Source organism: Plasmodium knowlesi, assembly GCF_000006355.2.
Source record: "Plasmodium knowlesi strain H genome assembly, chromosome: 6".
In the NCBI taxonomy this organism is placed as follows: domain Eukaryota; phylum Apicomplexa; class Aconoidasida; order Haemosporida; family Plasmodiidae; genus Plasmodium; species Plasmodium knowlesi.
The window spans coordinates 5848-27420 of NC_011907.2; the positions used below are offsets into that span (position 1 = coordinate 5848).

The 21573-nt window shown below is 35.8% G+C and overlaps 4 protein-coding genes across 4 annotated transcripts; 2 read left to right on the plus strand and 2 right to left on the minus strand.

Annotated features, from left to right (window-relative positions):
* Positions 1 to 4098: 4098 nt before the first annotated feature.
* PKNH_0600200 (uncharacterized protein) lies at positions 4099 to 5995 on the plus strand (the record flags this gene model as incomplete). Its single annotated transcript, XM_002261639.1, has 2 exons — positions 4099 to 4182; positions 4922 to 5995. 2 exons carry the CDS (start codon positions 4099 to 4101, stop codon positions 5993 to 5995), a joined length of 1158 nt encoding a protein of 385 aa, XP_002261675.1.
* Positions 5996 to 10092: 4097 nt separating this feature from the next.
* Positions 10093 to 12411, plus strand: PKNH_0600300 (Plasmodium exported protein, unknown function; the record flags this gene model as incomplete). Its single annotated transcript, XM_002261640.1, has 2 exons — positions 10093 to 10155; positions 10747 to 12411. 2 exons carry the CDS (start codon positions 10093 to 10095, stop codon positions 12409 to 12411), a joined length of 1728 nt encoding a protein of 575 aa, XP_002261676.1.
* A 1531-nt stretch (positions 12412 to 13942) lies between these two features.
* Positions 13943 to 15137, minus strand: PKNH_0600400 (Plasmodium exported protein (PHIST), unknown function; the record flags this gene model as incomplete). Its single annotated transcript, XM_002261641.1, has 2 exons — positions 13943 to 14773; positions 14946 to 15137. 2 exons carry the CDS (start codon positions 15135 to 15137, stop codon positions 13943 to 13945), a joined length of 1023 nt encoding a protein of 340 aa, XP_002261677.1.
* Positions 15138 to 18805: 3668 nt separating this feature from the next.
* Positions 18806 to 20768, minus strand: PKNH_0600500 (Plasmodium exported protein (PHIST), unknown function; the record flags this gene model as incomplete). Its single annotated transcript, XM_002261642.1, has 2 exons — positions 18806 to 20413; positions 20586 to 20768. The coding sequence occupies 2 exons, from the start codon at positions 20766 to 20768 to the stop codon at positions 18806 to 18808; spliced, it is 1791 nt and encodes a 596-aa protein (XP_002261678.1).
* Positions 20769 to 21573: the final 805 nt, after the last annotated feature.

A 21573-nucleotide genomic window follows, 5' to 3' on the forward strand; every position in this document is an offset into this window, starting at 1 on the left:
TCCACATTTATTTCTTATTTTGTTTGCAAAAAATTTTTCTTTTTTTTTTTTTTGGGTGAAAGGACACCTTTTTGTTTATTGGAAAAAAAAAAAAAAAAAAAACATTCTTCCTTTTTTTTTTTAAGAACACACATTATTTTTTTTTTTTCCGCTTGCGAAAAATATATTTTTTCTTCTTTTTTCTTTTTCTGTTTGCGAAAAATATTTTTTTTCTTCTTTTTTTTTTTTTTTTCTTTTTTTCGCGGAAAGCAGGAAGATAAGCGCGCGAATAAATGATGTCTGCTGACAGCGCACACCAAAAAAAAAAAAGAAAAGGAAAGGAGGGTGTATGATGAAATATATTACAGCTGCAAAAGGTCCCAAAATATAAAGGAAAAACGCACACTTATCGCGCACAAGGAAAAATTGTGTTTACGTACGTGTTGGCACAAACAACTTTATCGAAGTACACATACACTTTACACCAAAAATGTATACTGAATAAGGGGAATATGCGGAAATGGCTGGGTTCAACGTCCCGGGTTAATGGTAAAAGTGGGTTCCGGGTTAAGGGTAAAGTGGGTTCCGGGTTAAGGGTAAAAGTTGGTTCCGGGTTAAGCATAAGGTGGGTTCCGGGTTAAGCATAAGGTGAGTTCCGGGTTAAGCATAAGGTGGGTTCCGGGTTAAGCATAAGATGTGTTCGGGGTTAAGGATAAGGTGGGTTCCGGGTTAAGGATAAGGTGGGTTCGGGGTTAAGGTAAAAGTGGGTTCCCGGTTAAGGTAAAAGTGGGTTCCGGGTTAAGGATAAGGTGGGTTCCGGGTTAAGGATAAGGTGGGTTCGGGGTTAAGGATAAGGTGGGTTCCGGGTTAATGATAAAAATGGGTTCCGGGTTAATGATAAGGTGTGTTCCGTGCTAAGGGTAAGGTTGGTTCCGTGTTAAGGGTAAGGTTGGTTCCGTGTTAAGGGTAAGGTTGGTTCCGGGTTAAGGGTAAAGGTGGGTTCCGGGTTAAGGGTAAAGGTGGGTTCCGGGTTAAGGGTAAAGGTGGGTTCCGGGTTAAGGATAAAAGTGGGTTCCGGTTTAAGGATAAGGTAAGTTCCGGTTTAAGGATAAGGTAAGTTCCGGTTTAAAAATAAGGTAGGATACGGGTTAAGCGTAAGGTAGGTTCCGGGTTAAGGGTAAAAGTGGGTTCCGGGTTAAAAATAATGTAGGTTTCGGGTTAAAAATAATGTAGGTTCCGGGTTAAGCATAAGGTAGGTTCCGGCTTGAAAGTAAAGTTGGTTACGGGTTACGGGTAAAAGTTGGTTACGGGTTACGGGTAAAAGTTGGTTACGGGTTAAAAGTAAAGTGGGTTCCGGGTTAAGGGTAAAAGCAGGTTCCGGGTTAAGGATAAAAGTGGGTTCCGGGTTAAAGGTAAAAGTGGGTTCCGGGTTAAGGGTAAGATAAGTTCCGGGTTAAGGATGACGTATGTTGCGGGTTAAGGATGACGTATGTTCCGGTTTAAAAGTAAAGTTGGTTCCGGGTTAAGAGTAAAGTAGGTTCCGGGTTAAGAGTAAAGTAGGTTCCGGGTTATGAATAAGGTTGGTTGCCGGTCGTTAGAATTATGTTGCATGAGTATCAGAATGAAGAATGTTTGTATGGGTATATGAATGAAAAATGTTTGTATGGATATATGAATGAAAAATGTTTGTATGGATGTAATAATGAAGACAGTTGTAAGATTATATGAATGAAAAATGTTTGTATGGATATATGAATGAAAAATGTTTGTATGGATATATGAATTAAAAATGTTTGTATGGATGTAATAATGAAGACAGTTGTAAGATTATATGAATGAAAAATGTTTGTATGGATGTAATAATGAAGACAGTTGTAAGATTATATGAATGTAAAGTGTTTGTATGAGCATAGGGATGTGGAATTCGGTATTTGCAATTAAAAGTTTTGTGTGTCCTCTATAAAGGAATTGCACATATATTTCTATCATCATCGTTTATTAGAAAATATTCGAGACCGTTGGATGGTCTCTGTTGTTCTTTTTATCGGAAAATGTTCCATTAGAATTTTTTTTATATAGTGTTCCACACTTCATAATTTTCGCCCGTCTTTTCAAGTGATGTGTTCCCTAAATGATCGTAAGGAATTAAGAGTAATGTTATTCTATTAGAACATACTCTTCCATTATTCCATTTATTTAAATATATATGAGGTTTCTGATAATTCATTTCATCTAATTTTAATTCATTCTAACTAACTTTTTATTAATTTTCCCGAATTTTAATTCATTCTAACTAACGTTTTATTAATTTTGATTAATTACTTTTCGCATATGCTTATTTACACCTTCTTTTCTTTTTATTCTTTTTCCCTTTCCCAACCCCCAGCGCCCCCCCCTTTTATTTTGGACATTTAATTGGTTCGTTTGGGGGTAATGTATTTATATTCCGAAATGTACTTCTTCTATGCTTATTTTGCATATGTCCAATGTAGGTAGCATATGCTGTTATTTTATATATAATTTGTCTTTCATTAAAAAGTAGGTCACCACGGAATATTATAATAATGGAAATAATTCTCCTTGTACAGAAAGACCCTAAAAATACTTACACATTAAGAATGCTCAGATATTAAACTTCTTTTCATGCTAGAAATATTTTGCTATTAAACTTATTTTAATGTTAAAAATATTTTGCTATTAAACTTATTCTGATGCTAAAAATACTTAGATGTTAAAAATACTTACACATTGAGAATGCTCATTTATTAAAAATATTTTGCTATTCAACTTATTTTGATGTCAACAATACTTAGGTGTTAAAAATAATTCAATTATTAAAATTATTTAGAAATAATACTAAAGATTATATAACTGCTGTTTAATTTTTGAATTATTGGGTTACATATAAAGAGTAGTTCAATTCTTTCCGCTCACATAAAAAAAAAAAGGGGTCTTAGAAGCATTCATGAAAGCTACTCTAATTCTATATTCCTATGGTCTTTGAATTGTAAAATAAAAAAAAAGAAAAAAAGAAAAAAATATTTCTTCCGTTCATTCCTTTTTTTTTCTTTTTTTCCTATTTTTTATTCCATCTCCTTTTTTTTTGTTGTTTTTCCTTTTCCTTTTTTATTCTATTCTTTATTCCATCTCCTTTTTTTTTTTTTTTTTTTTCCTTTTTCTTTTTTTCTTTTTTTCTTTTTTTTTTTTTTTCTATTTTTTATTGCATAAGAAATTTTATTCCACAGTAATATATATTTCATATAAAAAAATTGAAAAAGAATATTTAGTAAAAAAAAAATCAGAATGCCCGGAACGCCGTGATTAATTCTGTGTATTTAGAAAAAAAAGAAAAAAAAAAATTAAAAGAAAAAAAAAAATTGGTCTGAGGAACGAACAAATTTGCTACCGCCTCCCGCAGATGCATATGCGGAAAAATTGCACAAGTATTTATACAACATGTGAAAAGGGTGAAGGGAAGCAAGGGATATTTGGGCAAAATTTTCCTCCACGCACCCACTATATTCTAACGACGCCCCTGTGAGAATGTTAAAAAGGTATTTTTCCCACTTCATGCCTGAATGCAATATAGAATACATGAAAATTGCATGTATTACTATTTCCTATATGAATATTCCGTGTATTATTAGTGTTTCTATATGCATATTGCATGTATTACTATTTCCTACATTAATATTCTGTGTATTATTAGTGTTCCTATGTGAATATTGCCTGTATTACTATTTCCTATATGAATTTTCCGAGTATTATTAGTGTTCCTATATGAATATTTTTAGCGTGAGAAATTTTCTACCATATGAATATTATATATTTCATAGATTCCTGCTCTATGATGATAATTCTGTTAGAATATTATAAATGTTCTATTGTTTTCTCGTACATTTTTTTTTCTTTTTATTCCTTTTTCCTTTCTTTTTTTCTTTCTTTTCTTTTTCTTTGCTTTTCTTTTTTTATTCCTTTACTTTTTCTTTTTCTTTTTTTAATTTAATTTTAAAGAACACCACCTCCCATATGTACAACATCATATATATGAACACAACCTGTCATAAGCAAATCAAATAAAGAGCAGAGCAAATTAAAAGAGAGACGTGAGAAAAAAAAATGGCACCTTTTTCTTTTATAAAAACATCCATATTAATCTTTGCATACCTATTCTTATGGTATCAAACCAATTATCAACACCAGGTATGAATAACAGAAAAAATTTTTTTTTGTAATATTTTTTACAACTATAGGAGGAAATATATAGGGGACGAAAACCATACATACATACATACATACATACATATATATATATATATATATATATATATATATATATATATATTATATATTATATATTATATATTATATATTATATATTATTTTTTTGCCACACCAAATTATTACTCATATTTATTATTCATGTTTAAGGTAAAAAGGGGACGGGGGAATGAAAAGGTGGAATGAAAGTGTAAGGGAAGAGAAGGTTTGAGGGGTATAGGAGTAAGATTCCGGGTTCCAGGTTTATGGATTAGGGTTCCGGGTTCCGGGTTTAGGAGGAAGGTTCCAGGGTATAGATATGAGGTTGTAGGGGTGTTGGAATAAGGTTTTAGTGGTATGGGGGTAAGGTTTTCAGGGTGTTAAAAGTTAGATTCCGGTTATAGACATAAGGTTTCAGGGCATAAGGAGTATGGTTACAGGGTATTAGAAGTCAAATTCCGGGTTTAGTAGTAAAGGTTTCAGTGTATAATAATAGGATTGTATGGTGTTGGAATAAGGTTTCAGGGGTCAACTTCAGCTGCTTTGAAGGGGGGGAGAAGGAAAAGAGGGGGATGGGGGGAAGGTTTTCCTTCCCCCCTTCCCCCTTTTCCCTTAGACCATTCCTTACATATTCATATTTTCTGTATATATATATATATATGTACATTTTTGTTTTTTTTAGGTGAGTGCTTTAAGCACATTAAACGATGATGATGCTACTTCTATGGAAAGTCTATTTACAAAAGTGCAGAAGACCAAATTTGATAAGAATGGGAACGCTGACAAATTAACCAATTATGACAATTCCATGGAAAGTCTATTTACAAAAATGCAGAAGACCAGATTTCCCCACTATTCTGATGACTTGTCCACCAATTATGACACTTCTATGGAAAGTCTATTTACCAAAATGCAGAAGACCAGATTTCCCCACTATTCTGATGACTTGTCCACCAATTATGACACTTCTATGGAAAGTCTATTTACCAAAATGCAGAAGACCAGATTTCCCCACTATTCTGATGACTTGTCCACCAATTATGACACTTCTATGGAAAGTCTCTTTCCTCAAATGAGAGATGTTCATCATGATGACCATGACTACTTCCACCATAATGGTCGTCATCATCCTCATCATCAGCATCATCATAATGGTCATCATTATGATGACAAATCAACGAATTATGACAGTTCCATGGAAAGTCTCTTTCCCGAAAGGAGAGATTTTCATGGTGATTATGAAGATACTATAACCACAGACACTTACTCACAAAAAGGTGGATACGTCGACAAACATAACTACATTTTTGACGAAGATTTCTACCATGTAATGTACAAAAATAATGGAAATGAACAGACAAAGGCAAAGGCCAAAACAGGAGTACATTTACCCATGTTAGATGAATATTCCATAGAGGAACATGAATATTATAACAATTCTAAAAATGGTAGAAGAATTAATAGTGTAAATAAGAAAAAATATAGGAATATATCTTCTATACGCAAGTTTTTTAACAAAATCGATGCCAAGATCGAGTCAGAAATTGGACGTTATTTCTACATCAAGGAGGGGGAAAAACATTGTTATCCAATCAGAAAAATAAATGGGGCACGAAAATTCTTTAATGTTCTCAGCAAGTATAGAGTGTTCGCTCCTCTTGGTGTGCTTGGAATAATTTCCCTGTTAATTTTAACATCCCTTGTAAAAATGAAATTCCTCGGCACAATGTCCTCATTGCCGCTTCGACTGCTTTAGCTTCGTCCAACACAGCATTTATCCTTCCCGTACTCTCTGCTGTGTTATATGCACTGTTCCATATATCCTTCCCTGTGATACTCATTGGATATGGACTTCTGTTATTTTACTACATACGCAAATTGAAGAAAAGGGGACGCTCAAGGAAATATATATAAAAAATTTAATTGCCATGAGGAATAAGGATGACGAATGAACAAATTAAGAATATTTTGTATGACATTCCTAAAGAAAATATTAATTAGAACTTCCCGATGAAGGTTCAAAAGGAAAATGTACCCACAAATAAGGCGAGCCCCGTGGCTTCCTCCTCCCATAACACTTGTATTTTGTCTGCTCTGCCGATCATCATGGTAAAAATTTGTTCCACCCCCTATCCTTCCATATAATTTTTTTTTCTGTTTTCCCAGCTCTAAATACAAAACATAATTCGCTTTTTATTTGTTTACTCCATCTTTCAATTGTACATGTTGAATAGTTCATACTTCGAAGTGCCCACCCCCGTTTTTAATTTTTCCGCCTCCCGACCCTCCTGCGCCATTATCCGCGCTTTCATTTTTCTATTTTTTACGTAACTTTATTTTATTGTACTTCATTCCACTCCTGAATGTGTATCTTTCTTTATGTCCATCTGTAGTAAGTGTCAATGGTCTATAAAATGTACACTCCGTAAAAGAATGTGAACATATGTAGGAGATACCTCCGCAAAAAGTAAAGACGAGAATCTCTTTCATTCAAAAGACGAAGGTATCCATATTTGTGTTATTAAATTTTATAAACTGTTCAGTTTTTAATTAGTATTTAATTTATTATTCCTAAATTATAATTATGTATGAAGTGTTTGTATTAAAATTAGATAAGAATTTTTCCTTTGTTCTCCTGTTCCTTTTTCTTCTTTTTTCTTCTTTTTTTTTTCTTTTTGTACTCCTGCTTATGTATATTCAGAAAACATTTCTTCCATGTGAATTTATGTACATCTTCGTGTAATTCCCCTTTTGTACTGATTAACTTCCATTAGAATGTCTTTAGTAATTTATTAAAATCTAACGATAATTCAAAAAAACTACAAATATATATACATATATATATAATGAAATATATGGAGATTCCCATAGTTGCCTCTCATGTGGCCAGTACTTTTTTTGTAAAATACAAATTCTGCCGTTTCTCTTGTAATAACTTTCGCCATTGACAAATTTAAGCATCATTAAGGGTATAGGTTTGTAGTCTGGGTTTATTCACTATGTGCCTTGTGTACATCGTAAAAGAACTAATAAACATATCTCAGTATATAATAAAAATAATAGCAGAACACATACGTCGAAAAGTTATTTACACTAAGGAAAAAAAAAAAAAAAAAAAAATCACAGAGGGAGCGAAAGAAAAGCTGCATATGTAATCTGAAGTAATAGTAGAAAGAGGATTGAATCGTGGCTGAAATACAATTAGGAACACTGTCGGTCCGCATAAAATAATTCAGAAATTATAAGTAATTTTCTTAGATGTTTCTTTCTTAATATTCAAAATGAAGGGGGGCATTTTAATTGAAAATGGGCACAAATATATATACACATAAATATTAGTGGAATATGAATTTATGCGAATGAACAATATTGTAAAATTTAGGTTGCTCTATCTTACACGTATATATTATATGTTAATAGTTACTAATATTTGTTCACTTACCATAGTAAAGAAAAGGGCACCTATAAACATCAATTAACTATATATATGTCTACATATATAATTAAGGGGATGAAACATTGAATTATTCTGATATTTTATCCTATATACTTTTCCATTTTTAATTTATTTCTAAAAATTGCGTAACACAATAATTTATATGCATATTTCCATGGTCCCTCCCTGGAAACTTACGATTACATCTATATTACTTTTCTCTCTTCATTATTTACATATTGTCGTATTAGTTTATCTATTCTTATTCATACATCCTATACACAAAAAAATTATTAATGGAATATCTGAATTCCTCCATGTGACTGAGTTACATGGTGCATATCATAATTCTTCAAGGAACTGTCTACACCTCCTATGCACACCCTTACTTCGTATTATTATTCACCCAAATTACCATGTGTGTAATTTTTAATTCCTTATTATAAGTCTTAGTAATGATTTCTGCTTTTTTTAAATTTCGGTGATAATTTTATTCCCCCAATCAAATATTAAGTGAATCTTACGTTCTTACATGCGGTTACTCAAGTGTAGGTTGTAAAGAGTAGTAAAAAATGAATACGGAATAATTTGTGTGCATGCTTGGTTCATGGGTTTCAAGGTTCAGTGGTTTAGGATTCAGTAACTTTTGAACACATTAATATAGTCCATCACACCTTACTTTTCCTAATATATAATGGATCAACGTAAAAGGAGTGAACTATTTTGGAAAAACTATTAATTCTTTTTCTTTTTTTTTAACACAAAATATACAAGGTACATAATAGAGTGTGGACCTTAAAGCCTGAAGCTGTACCCTAACAAATTACTACTTCCTAAGGAAGCTGCAGCAAAATGGCAATCGCAGATATTCTGCGAATTTTTTTTTTTTCCTCACTGGAAGGAGTATAAGGTGGGAATAAATTGCCTACTTGTTTTTCTATTAGAGAAATTCAAAAAAATGCAATTTTGGGGAATTAATTATTTCCTCGCACCATTTTGCTAATTAAACGGAAATTACTTTTTTTGTGAATTTTTCCCTGTTCTGCTTACACATATTATATTTTTGAAGAACACTTACGCTAGTGTGTACAAATTTACCTATATATATGTACTCTGTGCATTCATTTAGGGCACCTACGTAGTGTACTTTCTTTTTTTTTTTTTTTTTTTTTTTTTTTTTTCACTGTCAGCTTTCCTTTAAGTTTTCTTTTTTTTTCGTTTCTACAGCATAGCGAAGGTATAATATGACTCCTTCTATGGACAACGATTGTGTAAATATAAGATTACATAAATATATATAACGTTTAACAATCCTTTCCGACATCTCTTTTTCCTCGTACTCACATTCCTAGCAAAATTTATCGCCATATAGCCTATATGCATGTGTTCAACGTACAAATCACGTTTTCCTTTTCACTGTGCGTATGACTTACGCATCCCTTTCCCCCCCCCTCGTATAGCGGATGTTAAAGGTTTGTATTTTTTTTTTAAATTCTGCTCTCACTTTTTTATGGCGAATCTCTTTTTTCATTTTCGTACAAAACGGAAAAGAAAAAAGAAGAAAGAGGAACAGGAACAGCTGTACCACCTCCTTGTACTCTTACTTCATTAACACGGAACCTTCCGTATATCTTCAGTTTTATAGTTCAGCAAGTGAAAAGGGGTGCGTAAAGAAAGAATGAAAAAAAATACCGAAGAAAATATAATACATCAGCAGAGGTGCATACTAAATAAAATATTATATATATATATATATATATATACATTTTACACTGCATTATATACAATTCACGGATGATATGTATAAAATGAAAAAATAGTGTACCATGTGCCAAATTATTCAGTAATATTTTTCAGTTCTTCATGAGATTTTTCTGCTTCCTTCTAATTAGTCTTCAGTAAAATCCATAGTAATAAATTATTATGCATTTGTATATAAAGATAAAAATGAAGAATATGAAATATTGAAATTTTTTTTTTTTTTTTTTTTCCTCTTCTTTTTTTACACTCTTTATTAATACATTCATATAAAAGAATTAAAAAAGATAATAAAACAAGATGAAACCTAGGAAACATTCTTATAGTTCGGAAAGAAAAATTTTCACTTAAGAATTTTTTTTTTTTTTTATCTAGACTATGCGTACTTCCTGAGAAGCGTTATGTCATCATTATCTACATTTAGAATACTCATTTAAGGAAAAAAAAAAAAAAAAAAAAAAAGAAAGAAAGAAAAAAATATTTATTCTAACGGAGCGTATATCTCATTCCGTTCTATATCTATTCTTATATCTATGTTTGCACATACTTTTGTGTGTTTGCCCGTAATCTTTACATCTGTCAAAAAAAAAAAAAAAAAAATTAAGAACCTATTTGCTCCCGATTATCAAGAAAATTAGAATACGCGAGATCTACGAAAAATGCAACCCTTCAAAGCTTTCCTTTTTACCTTCCTTCTTGGGGCTTGGGAATATTCCAAAAAGGTAAGAGTGTAGTCCAAAAGAACGTACCACCGTTGTATAAATGCTCGTAGATTTTCCCCCGGTCTTCGCAGGACCCCAGTGTGCCTACTCTAACGACTAATGCAATTGTACTGATTATACTCATGTATCAAGTGTTACATGGACTGCGTCAGGCACGTGTGTATGTGTAGAGTGGAGGCAGTTATCCTAATATTAGGGAAGGTTTCCCGTCTACGCATGGCATTGCGCTATTCGGCCTTTTTTCCATGCTGGGCATAGATACGCTCATCCTAAGAACATCACGCGTTTTGTTACATTCCTCATGTGACGACATAGTTGAACGTATCCTAGTTTTGTGCTCGCACAGAAATGACATTTTTCTCCATCACTCCTTTCTTTGCTAGAGGGGAGAGTGTACCAGAAGAAAATAACCCTCTTCGCAACCCCTTTTTTCATGGGTGATGCGCACATTGTGTACTCTCGTCCTTTCCTTTCTCCCTTTGAATGATTTCTTCCCCTGTTTCCTGCTTTTTCCTTTTTCTTTTATTTTTTATTTATTTTTTTTTTTTTTTACCTATTCCACCTCCCACTCCCTTTGCATTCTTCCCGCAGGGAACCCTCCACTATAACGAACCCAATAATGATGCGCAGAAGCAGTACAACATAAGGGCCGGAAGAAGGTTGTATGAATATGGCCAACTCCACAAGGATACTGAAGGTAGTATTACTTCCCTAACGAGCACTGACAGCATCTTTAGCGGCATGAACGATGGCAATGCTGGTAGCGTCCAAGGAGCCTTCGGTAATGACTTTGAAAGTTCGGTAGGTACGACCCACATGGATGATTTGAAAAGTGCAACAACTTCCACAATTAGCAGCTCTAATCTGGACGCGAACAGAGAAAGGAAAAGTCATAGTGACAGTGAGACCATGCCAAACAATCCATCCATCACAGAGGAGCCCGTCCTAGTGGACATTCGTGACAATAACACTGTTAGTAGACACAACTCAGCTTCCAGTGCAATGACCGCAGGCACACATGTGAGTAATGACTCCAGGAGTACCATGGGCAGTTACATGGATAGTACCATGGGCAGTTACATGGGTAGTACCATGAGCAACAATTCTGCCAATAGGCAAAGTGGTGAAAGCTTTGACACCTCATATGAAGATTTAGAATCCGTAAGAGAGGAGGGAAGGGAAGGATGGAAGCAGGCCAAGGAAAAGGCACGAGGGGAAGAGATTTTAGATGAATTTACTCACAATAGGAGAAAAGGCGCAAGAGGGTTCAATGGACACATGAACAAATACGACATGCGAAATATGGATAACGACAATTATGATGTTGCCAGTGAAGAAACTTTACGTAAAAGAATAAGGGAACTGAATTCAGGAGAACAAGGATCCTTTAAGGGCGTCATAGAAGATTCCAACAGAAGTAAAAAATCTAGACGCACAGGACAACGTGAAAGAGAGTTCTCCGATTATTCGTTTAATTACAAATTCGATAAAAGAGATGATGACTCAAATTTTAGGCTTAACGAAGATGAGAGACTCCTTAGAAGAATACAAGAAATGAATGCAGAAGATAGAGAAAACATGAGAAAAACTTTGAAGAGATTAAAGAAAAATGGGAAAAATACAAACTTGGAAGATTTGGAAAATGGAAAAAAATCTCATTTAGAAGGTCTCCAGAAATATGTAGACCTCGACTATGATGAGGGCAATTTTACTTCTTCCAATATTTATGGTTCAGAATTCGATGACGAAGATGACACATCCGTATATGTAGGAAAACGAAAAACGGAAAAGAACAGATCCAAGGGAAGAACCAGAAATAGCATGACAGAACTCAGATCATATATCGATGAAACTATGAATGAGGATAATGCCGAAATTGCACACTTGTTAGTGAATAAAATTGAGAAGTACAAAAACAAAGTCTGCGCACTGAAAAAGAGAAACATAAAGGAAGTCAACTTCATAAGCATGAAATATAATCTCAAATTGAAGAAGATTCTCCTAAGCATCCCGCTCATTTCCCTCATCACAAGTGTCATCGTAGGTTTAGTCTTATTTCAATTCTTCGGCTTAGCAGTGAGTACTATTTTCTTCATTACTTTGTTCAGTTCCTTCCTTGGAACAATTGTGTCCTATGGAATTATGGGGAAAATAATGTTCAACTCCCCCTTCAAAGTTTTCGATTTAATGAGAGGGAATAATTGGAAGGAGAATGATGATTACTCCTCAAGAAGAAGAAACAAATTAAAGTACTGAACAAAAGAACGGAAAATTTTCATCCCCAAAGTAGGAAAGCGGCGGTAGGCCGGATGACAACATGTGATGATGTCCCTTGCCTTGTTATTATATAATCTCACCTATACCTTGCGAAACCATCCCTCAAAGGAGAAAAAAACTATACTAAGACATTCCATTTGCTACATTTGTGACAAGGAAAATATTTACAATATCCGTTTATTTGAAGTAGTTGGATACAATGAGACGCCATACTTGATGATTTTAACAAAATTTACGTCAACGCCAATCCCCTAATTTACATAACCTGCATAAAAAAACTGTGGCCCTGTACAATGCCATGGGCGTATGCACTATACACTTAATTGTACAAAGCCATAATGCCCCTATTTTGTCCTACTGTATATTTAAGATTTATCTTGTCCCATAACTCCAGATAATGATATGTTTTTTTTTTTTTTTTTTTTTTTTTTTTTTTTTTTTTTTAAATAACATGTATTAATTATTGCTTCTGCCTTTCTGTAAGTAAAATTTATTTTATGTGCACTTTTTTTTTTTTTTTCCGAAAAATTAATTCCCACAATTCAGCCACCTTGCACCAAAAAAAAAAAAATATATTTTGTACCAGGAAATGATACCTGCATCGAATTAACTTTTACAATAGAAACTTATTAATGTATTAAACATGCATCATTACCTTATTCATCTGCCTAGGTCGCGTGGATGCACGCATACCTACGCTTCCGTGTCTTCCTCCTCACGAATCATCCAAACGGATTTAGTCATTTACGCCAGAATGAACATTTTTATCGAAACAAGCTTAACTGCCCACCGTCATTGGAGGTTTGCACGTCCTACATAGGAGGACAGAAATTCCACAAGGTCCAAACTATGCGAAAGCACCGACTCTTCGGCTGCGTAATCTCCAGTCATTTATAGGTGTTCCTACTTCTCTTTCTCCATTTTTTCCTTCCCCATTTTTTCCTTCCCCATTTTTTCCTTCCCCATTTTTTCCTTCCCCATTTTTTCCTTCCCCATTTTTTCCTTCCCCATTTTTTCCTTCCCCATTTTTTTCTTCCCCATTTTTTTCTTATCCTATTAAGCCATTTCTTCCCATTTGGACTCCCCCGCTTCCATCTTTCACCTGAGCTAACAAAAAAGAGAGCAAATGTTTCTCCACAAAAATTGCGCTGGGGAAAAGCCCTTCAAAAAGGTTATGCACCTTTCTTTTTATTCATTAAGAAGCGGACACATAGATTAGCCGAAGTCTGGTAGACGAAAAATGGATAAAAATTGTAGCGATAAGAAGATAAGACAGATGGGTCAATGGGACTGACCCCCTGCGGGGGAATAATTCCACAAATTATACCAACTTGATAGAACCTTCCCTCTTACGGGCAGAAAAACGCGAATGCAGCTACTCCAACTTCGAGTTGCGAAAATGTCATCATATGTAATATATTTCTCTTGTTTCATAAATGGGGTGACAATGGTAAGACATACAATTCGTCATATGTTATTATTTACTCCTCCCGCTCGTGATTGGGACCCCTCATAAGCTGCTGAGTAGAATCATATTCCTCCTCCTAGAAAATTTCAAATTCAAGAGCAGCAAATGCATCCACTTTCTCTCGATACTCTTCATTTTTCTTTTCCACACATCCAATTCATCAAATAAAAATTTAATGAAAACTTCATCTTCACACAGCCCCTTATCCATAAAAGGGTAAATTTTATTAAATTGATGTTTTTCAGTTTTTATTGTTTCTTCCTTCATGTTGTAGTACACCTTGTACCATATATTCATCTTAGACTCCTTCGGAACTTCGTAAGCCTTGGCAATTCGTTCGCAGAAAGTCCATATTTCCTCTTCCCTGTAGAAATATTTCTTTCTCATGAGGGCGTATACACTCTCCCATATGCTGTACATTTGGTTAGAATTGATAAGACCCTTGAGACTTTTAATTTTCATAAATAACTCCTCTTCTTCTAAGTCCCCCCATGTGTCTATATCTTCTATAACTACTGTTTGTTTTTGCACCTTTGGTTTTATTTCTCCCACTACAGTCTTCATATTAACGATGTTTCTATTTTTAATTTGTCTATTTTTTGCATAAAATAAATCTCCTATTTTGTTTGTTTGTTTGTTTCTCTTTTTTTTCTTCTTCCTTTTATTCATCTTCATATTTTTGTTTTTCCCCTCCATGAGCTCATTTTCAGCATCCATCTTTTTCTTCTTCATTATGGTTTTTTTAATTCTGAATAAAAGCTCCGATAATTTCTTCTGGTGGGGGGGATCCCTCGTAAAGCATCCCCATCTAGGGAAGTGCTGAGGAACGGAACAAAATCCCGTCCTCACGCCTAACTCTCCGGGAAAATAAGTCTGCGGGCGTTGAGAAGTACTCCTAATGGATACGTAAACATACAAATGCCTAACTCGTACATCCAGGTATACTCACATGAACACACAGCTACAATGAAAGGAAAGACAAAAAAAAAAAAGAAAAAAAAAAAAAAAAAAAAAACTTGACAAAATTCCTCTTTCTCTACTTTACCTGTACAAAATAAAATAACAGAACCAGGAGCACAACTTTGGGGTATCTTAAAAATAAGGTCTTCATGATATTTTTACTCTGCTTTACTTTTCCCTCGGTATTAGTTGCACAAGAAGTTGATCCTTTTTTTCTCCTCCCTGATTGTGTCATCCTTGGCGTACTGAAAAACTGTCCCTTGTACATCTCCCCCATCTTGTCTGTTTACCTTATAACTGCGTTAATAGGGGATGCACATTCCACAAAAAAAAAGAAAAAAAAAGAAAAAAAAGAAGCGATCACCCGTAATAAGAAGTAGGAAAAGGAGCGTTTCATTTATAAGAATCACCCATGCAGAGGTGTATATACCTATACGTGTTGAATTTCTTAAAAATGCATATCTACCCTGTGGTATGGCCAGAGCCACAACTACAAAAAAAGGCAGATGTACGCTCCACCAAGGAAAACAGGTAAAGCGATTAACAGTTTCACACACACACACAAAAAAAAAAAAAAAAAAAAAAAACGAACAAATGGATAATGTGTGAAAACAAAGACGACTTCAAAATCGGGGAAGGGTGGATGTGGTGGTGGTGATTCTTCCTACTTCCTCTTCTTTTTCTGTTATATTTTTCTGTGATAAATTTTCAATGCCATAAATTGCATTTCTCATATTTCCCTGTCAAGTGTTACGTTGCATTGTATAGCGTCGTTCTAAGTTATTATTTACCCGTTTATGCGCTGCTTTACAACATTTTTAAACTCAGCCTTTTCGTGCTAATCTGAGGAAAGTCAAATTATATATCGTTGCTCATTCGTCCTCCTCCTCTTGTTCTGTAGTTTGGTCACAACCGGGTAGAGTAGTACATACGCATATTTAAAAAAAAAAAAAAAAAAAAAAAAAAAAAGAATATTCATCACTCACAATTACCGCATATTTAATCCTCACTTTTGAGAAAAAATAATAATAATAATAAATAAAAACATAACATCGCGACATCCCCTAACCAGATCGATCTATAGATGCATCCCTAATTTGGTTGCATGCGTGGTGGTAATTTTGACGCTTCTTCAACATGAACCGTTTTTTTTTTTTTTTTTTTTTTTTTTTTTTTTTTTTTTCTTCCTTATATTATTATTGTAAAACACAGATCGATAATCGTTGTTGCCTCAATCGGCGTGCCCCACCAAAACATTGCAAACGAGAATTTCAGATAGGAGGAATTTTAACAAAATATATTGACCTATGTGATGATCTGCTGCATGTACCTGAAACTTAGCCTCATCAAACATGCACATAAGTTAGCGTGAACACCTATATATTTTTCTTCCCCTGCGTATATATTTTTTTTTGTATGGGTCACTTAACCAATTGACTGAATTAATTCGTCCGAACCTTCTCCCCACATCCGCACCCATCAATCTGCCCCATAGCACTTTTCACTTTTTTTGCGTATTTAACCAAAATGGGGCGTATTGGTATGACTCTTTCTGCCTACTACGCCCCCCTTCACCATTTCCGTCAGCATTTAATTTGCCACCAAAATTCTCACGCTAACATTTCCTTTTGTACACTTTGCGAGTGTACTAAGAAAACAATTCGGTCCACCATTCCGGTGCACCCTCTCTGTACTTGCTAATATTTGCATATGAATGGATCAATATTTATTCAACCCGATCCGTTGTGGTGTGTGTCCAATAACCCTCTTTTAGGAAATCCCCATACCTCCCAACATTTGGGCCAATTCTTCTAAACATTTTACACATGCTTGCAGAGGATCGTATTTATATGATGTCCTATTCTCATTTAAAATGTGCCTCAAATGTACTGCTCACACTTACGCATATGATTAGCCCCTCTCACGCGTGCCAACAGTTATGTGTCGTATGTACATGTGCCCATGCGTCTATATAAGACATGCACCACTGAATGCAAAGGCACTTCGCGCCTCCTCGGGCAATCTCCCATCAAAGCCAAATAGTGCACAAATCATCTCCATTGCATTGACTAGAAAATATAGTCAATTTACCTCCATACAGAGCTGTTCCTTTTTTGAAAAAAAGAATCACAATTTATGCGAACCTAAAAAGTAGACTTTCCTTTTGTCACATAGACGTGCGGTGATATTTTTATCTTTATCTAAGCTTTTAAAAAAAAAAAAAAAAAAAAAAAAAAAGATGAAGATGAAGATGAAGATATAACCACATGTTTGCTTCGAAAGAGTAGCCCTTTACTATGCGCAAAAGATAACTTTCCCGTGAAAAAGGCTGGACATTCCAATATGCTCACCCTCTTTGGAGATGAAACACTTAAAATGGTAGAGCCAGGAGGGTAGAGGATCACCACAACAGCCGTAAATCGGTCAAGCTGTAAATGGCTACTTAGTTCCTCCAAAAGAATTCTCTTTATCTTATTTGTTAAAATGTGGGGACTATGAGGAAGAGGTACCTTTCCTTAGTACCCTGCCTCTTCTACATTTTGCCATTCTGTATGGACGAGCAAATAACATCGTTTTAAAGTTGTTTTCTCTAAAATGGAAATATGCAAATTTGTGTGAACACCCCATTCAGGCGTTTCCTCAGATGGAAGGTTCGCTCCTTTACCCACATGCTGGATGCACACTTGAATGGTCGTGGAGGTCACACTTTGCTATTTTAGGCACTCATCACAAAGTGGAATGGAGTAGCGCGCTCTTTTGAGAGCAACTGAAAATGAAGACCGCGCTGCGGCAGTTAAACGGAAAAAAAATAATAAAAAAGGAAAGAAAAATAAAAAACAAAAACAAAAACAAAAAATTAAAACAAAAAATTAAAACATAGCCACAAAACTAAAACATGAATCACTAAAGTGAAATTCCACTTCCCAATTTAGCTGACAATTTAAGTAAACCTTCCTCCCTCTGCCGTAACGTGAAGCCCTTTCAAACCATTCGCCCGGTTTATATACACATTTCTTCTGACCTCCTGGGGAAGGAAAAACGCACGCGGGCTATCACGTGGGCAAGTGGACACGTCCACACGTAAATGCCCAGTACCAAAGGGATTACTTCAACTTTCATTCCTTTACTTCCGAAGTGGGTATGAATAATACCAAGTGGACAAAATCGATTAGGTAAAATAACGGAAAAACACCAAGCAAGGGATGTTTAAGAATGAGGAAGATATCACAACCATATCACACAAAATTAACCACCTTTCCCTGTACCACAGCCTCTTCATGCTTTCAATTCATCTCCACTCCAATTTGAGCTGCCCTCAACATATGACATCTGGGTTCATGCACCAAAACCTGCGAATACGCTAATATAAGGGGATCACTCCATGGGGACATACAACTGCAAATGTTACATTTCTTTGGGGTAAGGCGGTGGAATATTCTATGCACCCTACTAAAGTAAGAAGCACATTCAGTGTTAAAAATATTACCCATTTGCAGTTCCACACTTTGACTCCCATGCAGGAAACTGCTGGAACAATGCCTGTGCTTTACCCGCTCACAGTTATGGGTGCATCTCCTTGTTAGTTTCACTTCCCTGTATCAAATAGTAGGAGGGCCATAACTGACTGAGGAATGCTAATGCCATTCCAAGTGGTAACTTCATGTGAGACATCAATTAACAAATGAATATAAAATCGCTGATGAATGTACCTTGTTAAATAAGACCCTTTTTCCATTACTGTAACATAAAACAAAAATGGTAGGGACAGGGTGGAAAGGGTACCTGGAAGCCTAATGAATAATGCCTCCTCAGGTAGAAACCTCCCCCCCATAGAATATGTTATCCATTTTTTCCCCTTTTACCTTTTCCCGTGATCTTCCTATGAAAAAACCTCCTCCCTTCAGATATGTGCGTGGAAATGTACGTATGTGTAGTGAGTTCATCCTATGTGTTGCCTTCACAGCGTGATTCTTTCATTGCTCCGTTGATTCGTTTGTCATACAAACCTTCACTTCTACTCACATTAAGTCCCTGATCGATACTGTCATACAAGTTGTCATTCCTACTTTCACCTAAACATTCATTTCTTCTCTTGTCCACACCTTTATCCCTACTTTCGTACAGGACGCTATCCCTGCTTCCGTACAAACTGCTATCCCTGCTTCCGTATAAACTGCTATCCCTGCTTCCGTACAAACTGCTATCCCTGCTACCGTACAAACTGCTATCCCTTCTTCCATACAAACGGTTATCCCCACTCTCGTACAAACTGCTATCCCTGCTACCGTACAAACTGCTATCCCTGCTACCGTACAAACTGCTATCCCTGCTACCGTACAAACTGCTATCCCTGCTACTGTACAAACTGCTATCCCTGCTACTGTACAAACTGCTATCCCTGCTACTGTACAAACTGCTATCCTTGCTTCCGTACAAACTGCTATCCCTGCTACCGTATAAACTGCTATCCCTGCTTCCGTACAAACTGCTATCCCTGCTTCCGTACAAACTGCTATCCCTTCTTCCATACAAACGATTATCCCCACTCTCGTACAAACTGCTATCCCTGCTTCCGTACAAACTGCTATCCCTGCTTCCATACAAACGATTATCCCCACTCTCGTACAAACTGCTATCCCTGCTACCATACAAACTGCTGCAACTCCTATCGTTCAATCCAACATTCCTGCTGTCTTGTTCCCTGATACCCCTACTACCATACTCCCCATAACCCACCATATCATACTTCCCAGAACCTACCCTGTCACACTCCTCAGAACCCACCCTGGTATACTCCTTCACACCCCTTCGAGGCACGCCCCGCACGGGGTATGCCGCATTATGGTACCTGCTCCAGTACAACCTAAAGACCCCAGCCATCTTATTGCGCCAGTATTTGTTTATTTTCATCCTGCGCATGTTCCACACATTCCGTGTTCGATTTATATACCTAAGGAATCTAGCCCTAGAAGATGGGCCCCGCCTCAGAAACATGAGGAAATGTTTATGGTGCCTTTTTTCAAAACGAAGAAAAACAGACGTCATACATCTATGCACTCTCATCCAAACTCTAATCCTAACTTCCTCTGGAATATGAAAAGTTTTGACTAAGTTATCGCAGAACATTTTTGCTCTTTCCTGCATCTTAATGTACTTCTTCCTTTCATGCCTATGCACATTACTCCATAGAATGAACATCTCCTTAACGCCTACTTGACTTCCTAGTTTTGCAAGCCTTTCATTGATATTCTCTTCGGATAGGTCCTTCACCAAATCAGCATCTGTGCAACCATAAGGACATCTATCGTACGAATTCCTAGGTCTGTACTTCCCTCTGCGTAGCCACTCTTCCCTCATCCACATTTGGTCAAACTGTTGATCCAGCTGGTCCCATTCGCTAGATATGTAGCTACACTCATCCCACCATGGTTCGTTCTCCATTTCTTGGTACCCTACGTTGGAGTTCACCATTCTCTGCATTGTATAGAACCCACCAAGAATTCTACACAATCTTCTCGTGCTTCTCTGGCATCCTTCGCTCATCAGATTTGTCTGAAACATGGTTTGAAATAACGTAAATGTCAGTAGAGCTCCTCGAATGCGTACTCAAAAATGTAATACGTGCAACGTAAGCGAGGAATAGAAAGCACAAGAAATTGCCACACGGCAAAGAGACACTCGTTAATCCGACGCAGTTCAAAGCTTCTACACAAAGTTCACCTACCTGGGACACACACAACAGAAGAAGCAGAACGAATGCACTAACCACCCATAAAGTTGTAGAACAAACTCTGTGGGCCTTTTTCTCCCTTCCCGCAGAAGAGACAAGACGGGTCTTTCCATTTTTCTCATTCTTCCCCCGGAAATTTTTGGCACTTAGGCAAATAATTCCGTGGCATGTTTCCATAATGACGTTCTGAACAAAGGAGAAAAGGTAAAAAGGAGGATTCCTCGGGGGTGAGTATTGCGCAGGTAGAAATCCAACTGCACATTCATATATACACACGTGAGTGAACCTCCCCCCCCAATCATACATATCCAAACACACAACCACACAACCAACATAACCATATTGGCTCGCACGCACGCTCACCGCTAAAGTGTAACACACCTGGAGGCAGAAGAACACACCAAAGGGGACAAATCTACATCTGCGTGAACATAAATTCGGCACAAAATATCTCCGATCAGGTGCGACAACGGATATGACTCTTGGTAAGAAGCAAATTGCCAAAACCGCTGCTACCACGCGTCACCGCAAAATGGTGAAAACAAACTGGAAAAGTTCCTAATAGTTTTTTTTTTTTTTTTTTTTTTTTTTTTTTTTTCACAAGAAATAGAATCTATGTTTTTATTTTATTCCTAGTGCCTCGTTTTTACTTTTTTAAATATAAAAAAATAGAAAAAAAAAAAAAAAAAACGATGCGTATAAACAGGGCTTCCCACGTATGCATTCAGCGACAGATTAATTCAGTTCATGCGCAACCGAATCTTCGCTCTTTTTATATTGCATATCGTTCTATGGCACCCTAATGACATATATAGCCATGTAGATTTCTCATCAGAGTTCCGCCATATTTATGAGAAAAATTTATCTAATTGCCAAATGGATAGGGTAATAAAAAAAAAAGGAAAAAAAAAATTTATGCCAACTTCCAACAACTAAGATGTTGACTTGATTAGGCTTTCTATTAACCCTGTTAATCCTCTTT